A 15418-nucleotide genomic window follows, 5' to 3' on the forward strand; every position below is an offset into this window, starting at 1 on the left:
AATATATTGGTAGGTTATTTTTATATTTTAAAAATATTTTAAAATATTTTATTTATTTTTAAATTAATATATATTTTATATATTTAAATTATCTTAACGTGTCGATGTTAAACATATTTTTTAAAAATAAAAAATTATTAACATATATTTTAATAAAAAACAACTATATTTTTATAAATTAATATAAATCAATATATCTCTTTTATATTGCGATGATTTTTACATTATATTTTTAAAAGAATAAACTTAATTTTTTTTTACTTGCTGCAGGAACAAAAGACCTTTCTAATTCTAAACTCTTGCCCGACAGACAGTTTCCACTTTCCCCCATTTATCTGTCCTCACCTTTCCCTTTCTCTTTCGGTGTTGCCTGTAAAGCTAACTACAAACAAATCAAAATTCTCTTTCCGGAAAAAAACTCACTTTCTTGCTTAATCGCCTCCTCGATTTGAGCAGCCTCTGGCGATTTAACTACAAACAAAGTTTGGTTTTGTAACTGTTTTAACTGCACAGAATAGAAGTTGTACAGTGAGTAGTTGATAGTTTTTCATTTACATGGAAGCCATAAAAAAGCAAGCTACCAGGCTTCGGGAGCAAGTTGCAAAGCAGCAACAGGTAATTAATTTGAGTTCAGATTCTCTTTTGCTGTTCTTTTTTTTTTTTTCAAATTTTGTGTTTGTTTGGTTGTTTGCAGGCAGTATTGAAGCATTTGGGACATTTTAGTAATGAAGGAATTATTGTTGACGAAGCAGAATTACAATGCTACCAGCATCTTCAAAATCTCTACAATTCAACCAGAGCTGCCAAGGTGCAGTTATTTATTTGATTTGGTTTGGTTTTCCATTTTTTATTGAGGCAAAATTTTGATTTTTTTTGGTGTTTTATTTCACTTTAAAATACCAGCATTTTCAGAAGAATATTGTTCGCGGTGCTGAAGGTTTTGTATCTATAAGTTCGAAGCAAATGGAAATATGTGAGTATGGATTTTGCTTTGCGACTACCTTGTTATGATTTGTTTTCTTTGAGGTTGATATGTGAGATTTTTGGCTTTGGGATTTTCTTAGTGCGAAAGTTGGCTGACGAGTGTTGTAAATACGGAGCTGAGAACCAGAGCGAGAATAATTATGTCGCAAGGACTGTTCTTCAGTTTGGTGCCTCGCATAATTTGATGGAAAATGAGAAGGAAATTTTGCTTGGGGTTCTTAATGATCAGGTAATTTTACTGCCAATTAGGAATAATCTCAATGCAAATTGAATGGTGGTAGTTTAGGAATACTTAAGCATATATTCATGCTAAAGTAAATGTGTTCCATTTATTATATATTCAGAGATCATTGCTTCTTTTGAAATTTTCTGCCAAGTTAAGATGTCATAAGTAATTGTAGTTCCTGCCTAGAATTAGTTACTCTGCATTGTACAAGTGACCATCCAGTTGTTATTTCATCAAGTGTGTTAAATGAAAGCATGAAGGAAAAAATTGCAAGATAGACAAATTGATATGATAGAAACAGATTATTGCTATTATTAGTTTTAAAGCCCTACATGTATATTGCCTAGAATTAATGATGGGTATCTTGGGATTTTTAGTGTAAGCTGTCATTTAAGAAAAAATAAGGTTTTCCCATCTCCTTTTATGTTCCTAATTGTGTTACAGGATTTCAATATTTAGGTTTCTAAGCCACTTCGGGCTTTAATAACTGGAGCTCCTTTGGAGGATGCTCGCCACTTGACTCACCGTTATGACAAACTCCGTCAAGAGGTTGAAGCCCAGGTAAGCTTTGGTGTCTCATGGGTGTAACAGTTGCAGGAATTGTGGTAGATTCATGGTGATATGTTATTGGCAGGGAGCAGAAGTATTGAGACGGCGGTCGAAAACCAGGGATTCTGAAATATCTGCAGAGAGTTGCATGAAGCTTCAAGCTGCAGAGGCAAGGTTGACTGAACTTAAATCTACAATGATGGCTCTTGGGAGAGAAGCAACTGCTGCCATGTCTTCAGTTGAAAATCAACAGCAAGAGATTACTGCTCAGCGGTTGTTTAGTATGGTATTGCATGCTTTTCTTCTTTCTTCCGTGTATGGGTGCATTTGGGTGCATGACTCTCTCTGCCTATGATGATCATTTGGCTTCCAGGACCACGATCTATAGTGTTTGACAACTTTGACCATCTAAACACCTGTTGTGAATGGAGTATAGCAATTCAACAGACTCTTAAAGAAGCATTCATGTGACTGGCGTAGCTAAAGCCAAAAACATTTTATCCATGTTCATGTTCGTTTTGGTTCAGTACTTTTCTCTTGTTGATATGTGACAACATAGGTGTCAAATGGGATAAAGAATTAGGGAAGTTTGGAGGCTTTGGGGAGGGATGTTACCTCATGTACTCCTTGCCTATTTGGGCAAAGGTATTCTTATGGTTCATCTCCCTTTTCAGCAAATTCAATTTGGCACTTGCTTCTGCATATCTCTCTTTGTAGCTAGCCATGTATCCTTCCTTTTACCGTTTCAAAATTTTTCTTGTCCTGATAGAGTTCCCCACCCATTTTCCTGGCATAAATATCTTGCTTAATTTCACGATTGCAAAGTTAAGAGGGGTTTACTGTATTTGAAATTTGTGCTGCTTTATCAAATTTGGTTTAGGTAAACATTATTTGTGTTCTGCACATTGATCTAAAAAAAATTCAAATCATTTTTCAGGTAGATGCTGAGAGATGTTATCATCAACATGTTCTTACTATTTTGGATAAGCTACATGCAGAGGTTTGTTCTTTGCAACCCTGGACCTGGCATGTTTATGTGCATGTGCACACATAAATCACTTAATAGTTTTTTGAAAATCATTCTCTCTTTATCACTCCATGCATGCTTTCTTCACTTTTCAGGTGCTCAAAACATTACCTTACTATAATCTAATTTTATGTTTGAGATAGATTATGACTGGTGCAATTCCAAAATGTTTATGATTGATGTAGATGATTCTCGAGGAGCAATTAAACGAGTCCGCGTTACAGTCGGCAATCACACAGAGAGATGTGATTTTCCCACCCGAACCCAAGAATAACACTTCAAATGGATCTGAAAATCACATGCAACTGAATCATAAGGATGCACTTTACATAGCAAAAGTAAGGTGTTTGATCACTTTGAATATCCCACCTCTTCTCTCAAACCCTGCCACACCAGAAAGAAAAAAATAATTAAATATTTTAGAACACTGTTTGATTTCTTCCATCGTATCTCCTCTTTCACAGCTTTTGACTTGAACTATGAGAAAGTGCCTACACAGCTCGTGATGTTTGATTCTTGTTTTTTGCTTAAAACTGCCTATACATGTCATGATGTTTGATTCCTTTTTTTCTCTTGAAACTATCACACTATATCTTTATTCCTTGTAATGGCATGTGCTGGATTACTTGATCATCTCATTTGCCAATGTGGATGCAGCATCCTTCTGTTCCTTGTACTTGAAATAAAGTTATTAGTTTAATTTCAACTCTTTTTTGATAGAGTAGGTTGTGGGACCTCCAAATATACGGCCAAATATTCATTGGATAACATGTCACTAGGGGTCCAATACCATGCAAACAGTTCGCTGGTCGACTGCATTACTCCAACAACTAATTGTTTTTTATGTTGACAATAATTAATTTGTTTCGTCAACTACTCCAACAAAGAATTGTATTTAATGTTGGTAAATAGTTAATTTATTTAATTTAAAAGAGCTGGAAAACGAAAGAAAACTTTGGCAGTAGTGGAATGAAGAAGATAGGCCTACTGGCTGCAATACTATAGGTAGTGGCAGTAGCAATGGGTCAATGGTGGTGGAAATAATGGCACTGATCTTTTTATTGTGCACAGTGAGGGTGTCAGTGCCAGTTGGTGATGGAAGCAGTCATGAACTAGTAGTCAAATGAAAAGGAAGTTAAAAGTTGATACTTGCACCTTACTTTTCCACCTATTTGCTCTTTTTTTTTTTGAAGAAGTTTTTGTTTCAAAATGATATTGTGATTTGAAGGTGCATGTTTCTTTTATAAGCAAAAGATAACCTGTTATCTTTCCCCTTTAAAATACAACTTCAGTGATATTTTTCTTTGAGAAAAAACTTGCATGTACATGAGTTATTTATTTGTGGGAAGTACATGAGTTTGAAGAGATACTATGCCAAACTTTATCATGGGAAGTACATGAGTTTTTTTTCCTAATTATGGCCACCATTTTATTTGTGGTTTATAAAAGTTGTATTTACTCAAGTAATAGTAAGGATACTTGAAGAGCTGGAAGTAAACACGATAACTTAAGGAAAAAGGAAAACCTAAGATTTAATATGTAAAAAGACCTGAAAGCAACAAAGATGCATGAGCGTCAGTAAACTAATTAAACCTGCTATCTGAATGTTAAACAATCATAGTCAGATTAAGGATTTCTTTATGTGGAGCAAAATTGTTCTTCAAACTGTTATTTAAAGGTGTTACCCTTGAAAGCATGTTCTTATCTCACTGATTTATTTGTTTACAACTGTGTGCCACACTAATTAAATAAGGATCCACATTTAGCTGTTTACTGTCATGGAATCTTCTACCAGTGCAAAAGATGTTTCTTTTCTTAAGATTCACTGCTTTTTTTTTGTTATTTTGATCTTCATTTCATTTTATTTTTTAACTCTTTGCAGGTTATACACCCATTTGATGCTCAAGCAGAAGGGGAGTTAAGTCTATCTATTGATGATTTTGTTGTGGTCCGGAAGGTACTTTCTCTACTGATAATGCCTCCGATGACCTATAGACTGTTCCATTATAGGCCATCTTTGAAAATGATTTTGAATTATTAATCCTACTCATGCATGCATGCATTAATTATATTAAGCATGCATATTCACATAAATATATAGTTGTATTGTATATTCCTTTACCATAGAGCTCAGCCTGTAAAATGATTGTGCACCAATGCCTGTATGAGCATGGGTTTGGTGCTTGCAGTTGGCAGTTTTGTCTGTCGTAAATCTGTGAATTCTTTATCTTTTTGCTGAACACCATCACACACACACACACAACAAATATATTTATCGTTACATCCTTAGATCAGAAGTCCTTGTCTTCGTCTTTAGTAAATGACTCTGGGGAGTGTTTTTAATATAGGCCATTTGAGTTTGCAAATATATGTTTCAGAAGAGGCAACTCGAGCTTCAATCTTTTTCGTTTTCCTTTTCCCTCTAATTCCCCTTCCTAATCTTTTGCTGATAATATCACAAGGTGGCTCCGACAGGGTGGTCAGAAGGAGAATGCAAAGGCAAGGCTGGATGGTTTCCCTCTGCCTACATAGAAAAGCATGAAAACTCACCTGCAAGCAAGATAATGGAAGAAAGCATAACTCCTTGATCCAAATTATTTATGTACAAAAGCTGTATATGTCTTGTTTATATTATAGTTCAATTCTATGCACCAGTGGTTACAGTATGTTATCGAATGCCGTTCCTTCTGACGTGGTAGTGCATGTGTGATGAGATTGTGCTCTCCTAACTTAGCCTTCCTTTTCTTTTTCGCATCTCACTATTTGTTGTGTTGACGAAAATAAGGCCAATAAGCAGCTTTTAATGTTGTGTACCTTTCCCCTTGCAGTAATTTTTGTTGGATTATAAAATGCCTGGCTATTCATTTCCTCGCATTTTCTCAAGCAGACGCTGTGGTGATTAGTTACAGTTTGGGTTAAGCAATCCTCTAGATTCCAGCAAGTAATTGCAAGTTTTTGAACTTTTTCAGCCATTGACGAAGCTTTAACAAGAAAGATTTTGGTTGCTCCTTCTGCTATTCCATTCTGTGTAATCCAGTTAAAGCCAGAAAACTCTACACTTTCATCCTAAACGTTCAAAATTGGGAGCAAATTTAGATAATTTTAAATTAAATTAATTAATTACATATAAATATAGAATGTTTGTTTTATAATTGAATATAAAAAGATAGGTCAGGAGATTTCAGTGTTGATTTATTAGTCATTTTATTTTTCCATTTCCAGTTCAAAAAAAAGAAAAGCTTGCTTGCAACTCCCAGCATGCCCCATAACTAGTAAAAATCAGTATGGATTGCTATAATGTTTAATTTTTTTATCCATCTCTTTTCTTTTTTTTATTTTCATCCTTATAGCCCAAATTAATAGCCAATTTAAAAAAAAAAAATAGGAAAGGGAAGATTTAGAGACAAGATTAAAGTGTAAATGGCTGAGAAAATAGGTGGCAATATCAAAATTAGGGTTAAAAGTCTACTTTGGTCTTTTTACTTTCCAAATAATTAATTTTTGGCCTCTTCAGTTTTTTCACATTCTAGTTTTCATCCACAAATTTATTTTTATTATTTTTTAGTCTCTGATTTGAAAAAAAAAAAAAAAAACAGAGAAAGAGAGAGAAGGAAGGAAGTTATTGAATTCAAATGTTAAGGAAAAAATATCTTGGTTGATAATAATTTAGACCACAAAAATAATTGAAGGGGGGGAACAAGTTAAGGGGGGTGTTTGCTAAGGTATGAATGAAACAATTTGAAATTTTCATTTATATTTCAATTGTTTGGAGGTAAATGAGGGGTTGGCTTAGTTTACATTGTCTTTAAGGTTTTCTGTAGGAGCCTGGATTTTATATATAAGAAATGCCGCGGCCTGAAAAAGTATTACTCCTAATATTCGGATTTAATGGCTCTATGTAGGTTCGACTATTCGACAGCATTTACTCCGTGAAAACACTTAGCATGGGTTGCTGTGGGGTGGGATAGTGATGTTCTTCCCATTTTCAAAGCGCATGTCCAACGTTGCAGTTGTTTCTCCCAAGACTTGAACTAGCTTGTGGGTATTTTCTGATTCATTTGTGTAATCGACTCACTTTCCCGTGTTCCTTGAATTCAAATTCAAAAATCTTGTCATTCTTTAATTTAACCATCAACTGTTGTAAAAGGATTGACCATGGCAGTATAATATACGATCCTGCTATGCCCTGGTGATGCAATTGAAGATCAAGACCGGCCGTGGTGATTGACCCTTTACCAACTGTGAACGACAGCAGCATGCTGTAATCCGTAGCATACGCTTATTCAGAAGTTTCTTCATTTTTGCAGGCAATCCCAGCTGCCAAGAGACTTGAAACTAATCAGATAAGGGGGCCAAACTAGAGGACCATCCATCTCTAATCCATGAATAATAGAGCTCCGCTTACAAGCTGCAAGAGCACTGCCTTTCAAACAGGAGGTAATCCCTGGTGCAACTCCCTCCAACATTGGTGTCCCAAAAGAGCTCGCCAAATGCAAGCCCAAACTGGGAACGAATCTTCTTGCTGAAGTACATCCACCTGATATCGTTGACTAGGTGTGAGTTCTTGGAGCCATTGTCCATGCGACATTGTCAGATTCTAAGAAATCAGAGGATAATTGAAGAGGAAAAACTAGCGCTAAGATTGAAGGCATTGACAAGGAAAAAATAAGAACAATTAAGAGTGAAGCCCTGCATGGCGGATAATACGATTAGCGAAATGCTAAATTCACTCAGGAACTGATTGATTATTATTGCAATGAAACATATCTTACAAAAATGGTGAAAACTTGAATCCTTATTGCAAAGGCAAGATGATGCTCTCAATTTTATACAAATTTCATATACACTTGAAATTTGGGTGAACAGATGTAAGATGGGGGCTACAACAAGAAATTTGGGTGAACAGATGTAAGATGGGGGCTACAACAAGAGAAGGGAAAAGGAGAGAGCCTAAAAAAAGAAATACAACTTCTGATGAATAAATGGCCCATACCACAAGTCGAAACTCCATTGTCATAGAGACAAGTCTTTTTGCACACCCATGCAAGATGAGGACATGAAAATTCCAGCCGGTGAGTGATCAATTTGGTACCGAGAGAACCAGAATAAATCATGTGTTCCTCTATTAGGGAATTGTGATACTTCTGCAGAAAAAATAAACGAATAAAATGAAGATACAAAACCACCGCAGATTCTAAGCCCTCTTTCATGCTTGTGCATTGCTTCTTTATTTTTTCCAGAAGCTGCAGTAATGGATGTGAACTCAAACATGTCTTCACTGTCACTAAAAGGGTTTCAATCAGAGTTGGAATCATAAAAGTCACTTGGGCATGGGGTCATGACCTCAGATTCAAGTACTTGAACCACCCTGTGCATGGTGGGTCTATCCTCTGGGCTTGAAGAAACACATTGGGTGGCAACTGAAAGCAGGGCATCAAGGCTTTCTACCTGCACCCCCTCACAGTTAGGATCAACAATTTCTCGTGGTCTATTCTCCGTGATTAAAAAATTTAACTGCAAGACAGAAAAAATAGTCAGAAACCAGCTTGCATACTCCATTATATATGACAGTTCCACATACATTTCCTTAAGCTTTACCCGGTGGAATTAGATGTGTGCCGCTAGGCAATCATGGAAAGAAATAGATATAAACTAGAGACCAGTCTGTTCATCGAAAGAGATCATATACAGGCAATTAACATCTTCTAGTCACATTTTTTACTCATAGTGAAAGCCCCTCTTAATTTATATCATGACATAGAATAATGCTAAATTCATCAAGGAAGAATAAAGGAGATTAGCCCAACTGGGACAAATTTCATCAAGAAACATACCCAACCAACAATATTCAGGCCCTTCTCGATGTATGATGCATCTGTTGGCCGCTTTCCACTTAGCACTTCAAGCACCAGGACCCCAAAACTATAAACATCAGTCTTTTCAGTTGCCCTGCCACTTTGCATGTATTCTGCCAAAGGAATCAGACAGGCTCATCATAAATAATAATGGAATGATAATGTGAAAGTAATCATGATATTACAAATGCAGAGATCAGCCAGCAAAAGAACCATCATAACTTGTTAAATCATAACCTAAAGAGATTAACAGCTACCTTGGACGCTAAACATCTTTTGTGAAACATTGCAAGTCAAGGTATACTATTAGGATGCTGTCTTCAACGATAGTACAGGTAACAAGCCTTGTCAAAGAGATATAAAAAGGGTATTCCATTTATTGCACCTAGCATAGATATTCCTTTTCTATTCAGGAGTTTTTTTTTTTTTTTTTCCCATCAGAGCAAATAGCATGTCCTAAGAAAAAGGCAAAGCCATTTTCAAAACCCAATTTACAAGTGGAAAAAACTCAAGGTTGTAAGTGTGACTTTGTGAGTGAAACATATTTCTAAAATGTCCATTCCAACCAGTTTGGTCAAATCAGTAGCACAAGTTCCAGTAAATGTGCATTGCTTACCAGGAGCTAGATAACCAAATGTTCCAGCAACAATTGTAGTAATATGTGATTCTTCATCACCTAACAATTTGGCAAGTCCAAAATCAGTCACTCGAGCCTCCAAGTTGCCATCAAGCAAAATGTTGCTTGACTTTATGTCACGGTGGATGATCCTAGGGGAACAATCATGATGCAAGTAGGCCAGTCCTTTTGCTGCCCCCAAAATAACAGTTAGCCGTGCATCCCAATCCAGTTGCTCAGATCTTTCTGTACAATCAATGAAAAATAAGTAATGTTCCTTGTTGAATCCGTAAACATGAAACTTGATAGATAGAATGGTACGCCTCAATGAAAGGCTCAGAATAAAAAAAAATGAAAGGAAAAGGTCCACAACAAAAATAGCAAATTTATAACCAATGTTATAAAAATCAAAACTTCATTCTAGACTGGAGGCATCTCTTTCACTGCTCATGCCAATGGGTAGGATTTTCTTTTTATTGTCCAAAGACCATCAGCATAAAAAAAAAGAAGAATAAAGAAGAAAGAAAAAAAGAAACAGAAAATAGATGGCACTACATTGTCTTATGAAAAAGTGTCCGCACCTCAAACTTTTAGGCCTTCCTAATATCTAAACTAAATGAAAACAAAAACATAAATCTTACCATGGAGTGCTTCGTCGAGGCTGCCACCAGATAGGAAATCATATATCAATAATTTTGACGAGGGAGAATTGCAATAACCTCGTAAATTAACAAGGTAGCGGTGTTTTATGCTTCCAAGAATTTCAAGCTCCCTCTCAAAGAATCGATCAAAACCATCATCCATCTTTACAATTCTCTTCAAGGCAAATATACTGCCATCATCCATTTCAAGCTTGTACACAGTTCCAAAACCACCAGAGCCTATGACATGTTCCTCAGTCAAAGTCTCTAATTTTTTTATGATGTCTTTTGATGAGTATGGCAAGTCCCCATGAAACATTACAATCGATGCACCTGGCGCAACAAGAAAAATAACATGAGGTGCTGAGTTTAAGAACTCAGTAGAGGTTTATCCAATTAAAAAACAACTTGGACAAATAACTCAAGTTGAGAACATTACCTCCACTAACATCCATTGCAATACTGTTACTTCCATTTTTACCAAACTTCTTATATAGAAAGCATCCCCAAAAACACATAAGTGCCACAAGAAGCAGTGCACCAATGGTCGCTGAAGTACTGATAAGCAATCCACCAGAGTATTTTTTCTTTCCTCCTTGATTTTGGCCTGCAAGCAAAGAATAATTTTAAGCAACAACCATAAAGCATATGAGATCAGGAAATGATCAGTGTTGTTAAAAAAATAGGTTCTCTCTTAACAACTCAATTCAGTTTCTATGGTAACTTCAACTACTTCCAGGAGTCAGATTCTAGTAATGAGAACGGTGGGAGTTTTAAGTATGTGTTATGCTGTAAGAATACAAGTTGTAAATCTATTATCATCCTAAATGTTGATACTGTATTACATCCAGCATGGCAAACACTGTACCTGGTAAAATGAACTATTGGAGAACTGTATATGTGATAAGACTGCTAGTTTACCTGAAGGAGACTGCCCATCAGTTCTGGGCCCTCCACTGTCATCTTTGCAAGTTCTTTCAATCTGCTTTCCACACAAATCACGATTTCCAGTGAACCTACAAGATATAATGTTTCAGTTTATTGATTAAGGATCTTCTTTGGCTTCTGAAGAGTAAATTTGTAAAATAGTAGAACTTGATTTTAGCTGCTGCTCATCAAGGCACACCTGAGTTACTATATTAGTGGCCGATGCAAAATCAATTAAATATGACACATATTCGGCAAGCTGGACTTACGAGTTATCTGCAAAGTTGATGAGCACACCATCAGATGGTATTGGCCCGACCAGAAAATTGTTCGATACATTGCTTCAATTTAACATTGTGATCATAATAAATGTCAGATGTAAATGTATCAATTTCAATTTCATGGTAACATCATTCTATAAAAAATAACTCAATTCAAAGCACATGAGGCTACTCACAAAGTTATGAGTTTATTTAACCTTCCAAGAGATGCAGGGATTGAACCGCTAAGAGAGTTACTTGAGATATCCCTGTAGAAATACCTAATCAGTTTCATCTGTCTAGCATGATGATCACTTCTAGAACTAGTATTTGTCATTTAAAGCACATTAGTGAGCACAAGTGCCTGTCAATATTCTTCAAAGACCTTTTTCTCATATACAATAGCTCGGAATTAAGTGGAGGCTTCAGTTTTATTTTTTACTTTCATTCTTTTTCCATAAAGGTGTGACATGGATCCTTTCACTTCTGAAAAGGCACAAACAGAAGTAATTTGGTATTAACCATGGAACTTGAATCCTCATCTATCTTGCAGTCGGAAGAAGCCAATTGGTGGAGATGCATACATTTCTACAATAGACACAACAAATTGAGCATTGAAGACAGCAACCCTATCATATCCCTTGAGAAACCTGCTCAAGCTCAGGTGATCATAATAAAATTGTTTGTAATGTGTCACTAATGTGTATACATATATGACAAAAGGTGTTTCAGTACTCATAGAAAAAGATTGCAGAACTACATTTGTTTTAGTTGAAAACAAAATAGCATGCATACAACTGAAATTTATCATGAGGAAAACAACTCACAGATTTTGAAGTGCAGTTAGGTTTCCCATTTCGCTTGGAATTGGTCCACTTAAGTAGTTGCCTTGCAAGAATCTGTAGAGAACAGACATTAATAATTTACTTCCAGTCCAATTATAAATGTGTGCGGATAGGACACCAATACAGATGTTGAAATTAGATTTTAAGGCGGCAACTCTAAACCTAGTTTGAATGGAAATATATCATGAATTTCTAAAAACAAGAGGGAGCTAATGCTGTAGTTATCGCACAAGCCATAATTTCTAACACCCATTCTATTTTTAGCTAGTGAAAGTGAAATAGAACTACAAATTTAGGCACCATGGGGTCATGGGGTAGCAGCAATTCACAGGAAAACAGCAACTGAGCTACATAAGCTACACATTAAAGAAAATAGTTACCGACATGAAAAGAAATCCTTCATTGTTAAGATGCCTGAATTGTAAACTCAAATGAAAGGCAATATGCCAACATAATCTCTATTGTTTATAATTCCAAACTTCCAAGAGAAGCTGAATTAATTGTTTAGATTATGAGGTGGCTCCTGGACCATGTGCAAGGGTTAAAAAATTTGTTCCCAGTATGCAATCCTCTATGACCAGAGCTAGTGTAATCGTCTGGGCCATCAGACATTTATCTGGTAGGTTTTCGCAACTTTTCTTCACTGGCAAAATATAAGGTTGGTTGCAGTTAAAATATAATTCACAAGGTGCAAACTAAGTTCAGAATGCTTTACTCCATTCTGAATAAGTAATTTTCAATCATCATCACTATATTCAAAAGCAGATACTCAAAGCTTTTTCCGTGGGAGAGAATCCTTTTCAGTAAAAATCCTTGTATTTATGTTGTCCATCATCAGTAATGCTAAATTATACAAAGGAAAATATAAATAATCAGTCGCTACTTGTGCGTTCTGCTTGTATTCAACCAATAGAATGGCAACAGCATTATTCAAAAGGATAAAAAGAAAATGTAGGAAAACATGAAGTAATGATGATAAAAAAAATTATTATTAGATTTAGATGCACTTACATTCCCTGCAACTCTGTGCAATTTCCCAACTCTGAAGGAATTGTTCCATAGAAGCTGTTGTTGTATAGAGCTCTGCAACACATCATTCATATTAAAACATATAAGAAAAATAGCACCATGCCTTTAAACAACAGACAATTTTCAATAAAAATAAAAGATTCCTGAAAATACATACAGAATTTTCAAGTGCGCTAACTTCCCAAGGTCAGGTGATATGGGTCCACTTAATTTATGGTTCTTCAGACTCCTGGAAGATAATGGATAAACAATCAACAAAATGTTGAATGCACTTCATATTGCATTCTGAACTAACAGATTTGAGTGAAATAAATAAATAAATAAGAGAGAGAGAGAGAGAGATGCCCAGATGAAGAGACAAAACATGTAGGCTATTTAAAGGTCCACAGCTCCATACTTATTTACAGGGAGCAAACCAATTATGGGCCGAAAAGAGAAAACAAGTCTGAGATTTGGATATCAGTTGTGAACTCACAAATATATTACTCTCTTGGTTTTCAGATCACATCTCACTCCCCTCCAATTACATGGATCAGCATCCTCTGGCCTCCATAAAGGAAGGATGCCATCTGAGCTGACAATTGCATTCCTGAAGCTCCATAGTGCTTCACCTACAAAAACAAAAAAAATGAATTTCAAAATTCTAATATATCACAAGTGCACTTGAGCATGCATACTCCTATGGACACTAACAAACTAAGGCAAAATGATTCTAGAAGGCAAGCAAGTTCGTGTTTCTTGAAAAATTACAGGCTACTCAAACATTGATGTTGGAAAGAAACACCTACTCCACCCTATCCACAGAAGAACTTGGTGGTCCATCTGTAGGGTGCGCTTACAATCATCAAACATCCCTCATCGTTATATTTCTAATCAAACTAAATTTCACATTTCATAAAACAAGTCTTGACATGAAAGCAAAATCACCCAGGTTTGTGTTCAGATTAATGAAATTCGAATGCGAGACTGGACAACTCATAACTCGCAATAAATAAAAAACCAAGTATTTCTTTCAAAGTAAATGGACTGGACCATAGATTTCTTTGTAGCAGCTTTGCTACTTTGACATAGCTTATGATTAAGTTGAAATGGCACATGTGCATAATCCCAAATACCACCGTACCATCAGGACTGATAGCTCCACTTTTGTTTATGAGAATATATAGCAGTAGAATGTAAAGAAGCCAGGGCCTTAGACATCTCATTGGATAGATGGTCATGACAGAACTGATCAAGCATAATATAGCAGCTATAAATCATCTGATAGCCCAAGCTCCAGAATGCTTTGCTTGTAACATATGGTTATCTGGTTGATTATGCCGTATAGCAGCCGCAGAGACAGGAAAAGATTGCCTGAAAAATATGAGAGAGCAACAATTAAAACGGCAATGAACAAACCACGCATCTACAAACAGAACAATCAAATTGCATTGCGAACAAAATTCATTAGCCTAAAACACAGACATCTGTAGCACGCATGAACATGCTAGAAACATGGATAAAGCATTTAAGAAGAGTTATATCAACAACCAGTTCACTGATAGAGTTGCCACAACTCCCAGCGCAATAGAACCTAATCTCTCTCTGCTAGCAGCACTGCCATTTGAAATGCACACTCATAATGAAATAAACTTCTTTTCTTTGATGGGCTATAAAAAAAAAATTAGTAAAATGTAGAACTTCATCATAAACAAGTAACAAGCAAGAAAATTCGCAACAAACTGCCAAGAAAACATGGAAAAAATCAATCTTTATGGACAACATGCACACAAAAAACGAGCTTTTAAGCAATGAATCCATGAAAAAATCGAAAAAAAGAAGTGGACCTCAAAATCGCAAACTTTACCAGACATCAAAGTTTTAAGCTGAACAGGTCAAATCTATAACAAAAGTTGGCTCCTTTATTGAGTGTCATCCATCCAGCTCAAACAACCTGAAAGCAATCCCATTTCAAGAACAAAGGATCTTAGGAACAAGACACTGTCATGTAACTATCTTAGTTTATAAGCTTTGGACCAAAAAGGTTTGTTAATTACCGTTTTACACAGCTAAAAACACTAAAAATGAAAACTTTGCTATGAGGCCTAAATTGAAATGGGGAAAACACAAGAACCCGCAAGATATTTTGTGAAGTAGAACAAGATTGAAGTGGCCAAAACACAAACAGGCACACCTTAGATTTGATCTGGTGAATAGTAATGAGAAGAAGAAGAAGAAGAAGAATAATGTCAAGTGAGACCATAAGCAAACAAAACATAATGTAGACTGTGAGCTGTCAAGTGAGACCATAAGCAAACAAAACAAAACACAAATATATAAAACCCGAAAACTAAAAAACACCTCTCTCGCTCTCGCTCTCTCTCTCTAGGAGATGTGTGCGATTGTATTGTAGAGTTAGAAAAAGAGGTTTTTTTGGTTCTTTTTTTGTTGCTTTCTAGAGAGAGAAAGAGGGGAAGTGT

General features: G+C 35.8%; 2 protein-coding genes across 8 annotated transcripts; one reads left to right on the top strand and one right to left on the bottom strand.

Moving 5' to 3' along the window:
* The first annotated feature begins 289 nt into the window (after window positions 1–289).
* Window positions 290–5657, top strand: LOC105121440 (endophilin-A3). 2 transcript variants are annotated; one of them, XM_011020076.1, is made up of 10 exons: window positions 291–615; window positions 695–808; window positions 904–973; window positions 1065–1213; window positions 1670–1771; window positions 1845–2045; window positions 2697–2759; window positions 2972–3124; window positions 4669–4743; window positions 5249–5657. In XM_011020076.1, the coding sequence occupies exons 1-10, from the start codon at window positions 556–558 to the stop codon at window positions 5372–5374; spliced, it is 1113 nt and encodes a 370-aa protein (XP_011018378.1). In that variant the 5' UTR covers window positions 291–555; the 3' UTR covers window positions 5375–5657. The 2 variants fall into 2 exon arrangements, with proteins under 2 accessions (XP_011018379.1, XP_011018378.1); XM_011020077.1 differs by lacking the exon at window positions 2972–3124 and having other exon boundaries at window positions 290–615.
* A 1847-nt stretch (window positions 5658–7504) lies between these two features.
* On the bottom strand, window positions 7505–15418 carry LOC105121442 (LRR receptor-like serine/threonine-protein kinase FEI 1). 6 transcript variants are annotated; one of them, XR_841549.1, is made up of 17 exons: window positions 15216–15418; window positions 15133–15176; window positions 14806–14892; window positions 14083–14312; window positions 13435–13570; window positions 13117–13188; window positions 12942–13013; window positions 11913–11984; window positions 11283–11354; window positions 11095–11166; window positions 10820–10914; window positions 10338–10505; window positions 9899–10231; window positions 9258–9503; window positions 8621–8754; window positions 7695–8300; window positions 7505–7654 (listed from the first exon to the last, which is right to left on the bottom strand). XR_841549.1 is itself a non-coding variant. In XM_011020085.1 (16 exons), exons 4-16 carry the CDS (start codon window positions 14177–14179, stop codon window positions 8082–8084), a joined length of 1788 nt encoding a protein of 595 aa, XP_011018387.1. In that variant the 5' UTR covers window positions 14180–14289; window positions 14806–14892; window positions 15133–15176; window positions 15216–15418; the 3' UTR covers window positions 7505–8081. The 6 variants fall into 6 exon arrangements, 5 of the variants coding, with proteins under 5 accessions (XP_011018387.1, XP_011018383.1, XP_011018385.1 ...); XM_011020085.1 differs by having other exon boundaries at window positions 7505–8300; window positions 14083–14289; XM_011020081.1 differs by having other exon boundaries at window positions 7505–8300.

The sequence above is a fragment of the Populus euphratica genome, unplaced genomic scaffold (genome assembly GCF_000495115.2).
Source record: "Populus euphratica unplaced genomic scaffold, PopEup_1.0 scaffold25.1, whole genome shotgun sequence".
Taxonomy (NCBI): Eukaryota; Viridiplantae; Streptophyta; class Magnoliopsida; order Malpighiales; family Salicaceae; genus Populus; species Populus euphratica.

Coding starts and splice junctions, on each gene's coding strand:
- LOC105121440 (XM_011020076.1), top strand. CDS start 556: ATGGAAGCCATAAAAAAGCAAGCTACCAGGCTTCGGGAGCAAGTTGCA. Junction 974..1,064: donor TTCGAAGCAAATGGAAATAT/GTGAGTATGGAT, acceptor GGATTTTCTTAG/TGCGAAAGTTGGCTGACGAG. Junction 3,125..4,668: donor ATGCACTTTACATAGCAAAA/GTAAGGTGTTTG, acceptor AACTCTTTGCAG/GTTATACACCCATTTGATGC.
- LOC105121442 (XM_011020085.1), bottom strand. CDS start 14,179: ATGACCATCTATCCAATGAGATGTCTAAGGCCCTGGCTTCTTTACATT. Junction 10,915..11,094: donor ATCAACTTTGCAGATAACTC/GTAAGTCCAGCT, acceptor TATATCTTGTAG/GTTCACTGGAAATCGTGATT. Junction 8,301..8,620: donor GCCTGAATATTGTTGGTTGG/GTATGTTTCTTG, acceptor TCTGTCTTGCAG/TTAAATTTTTTAATCACGGA.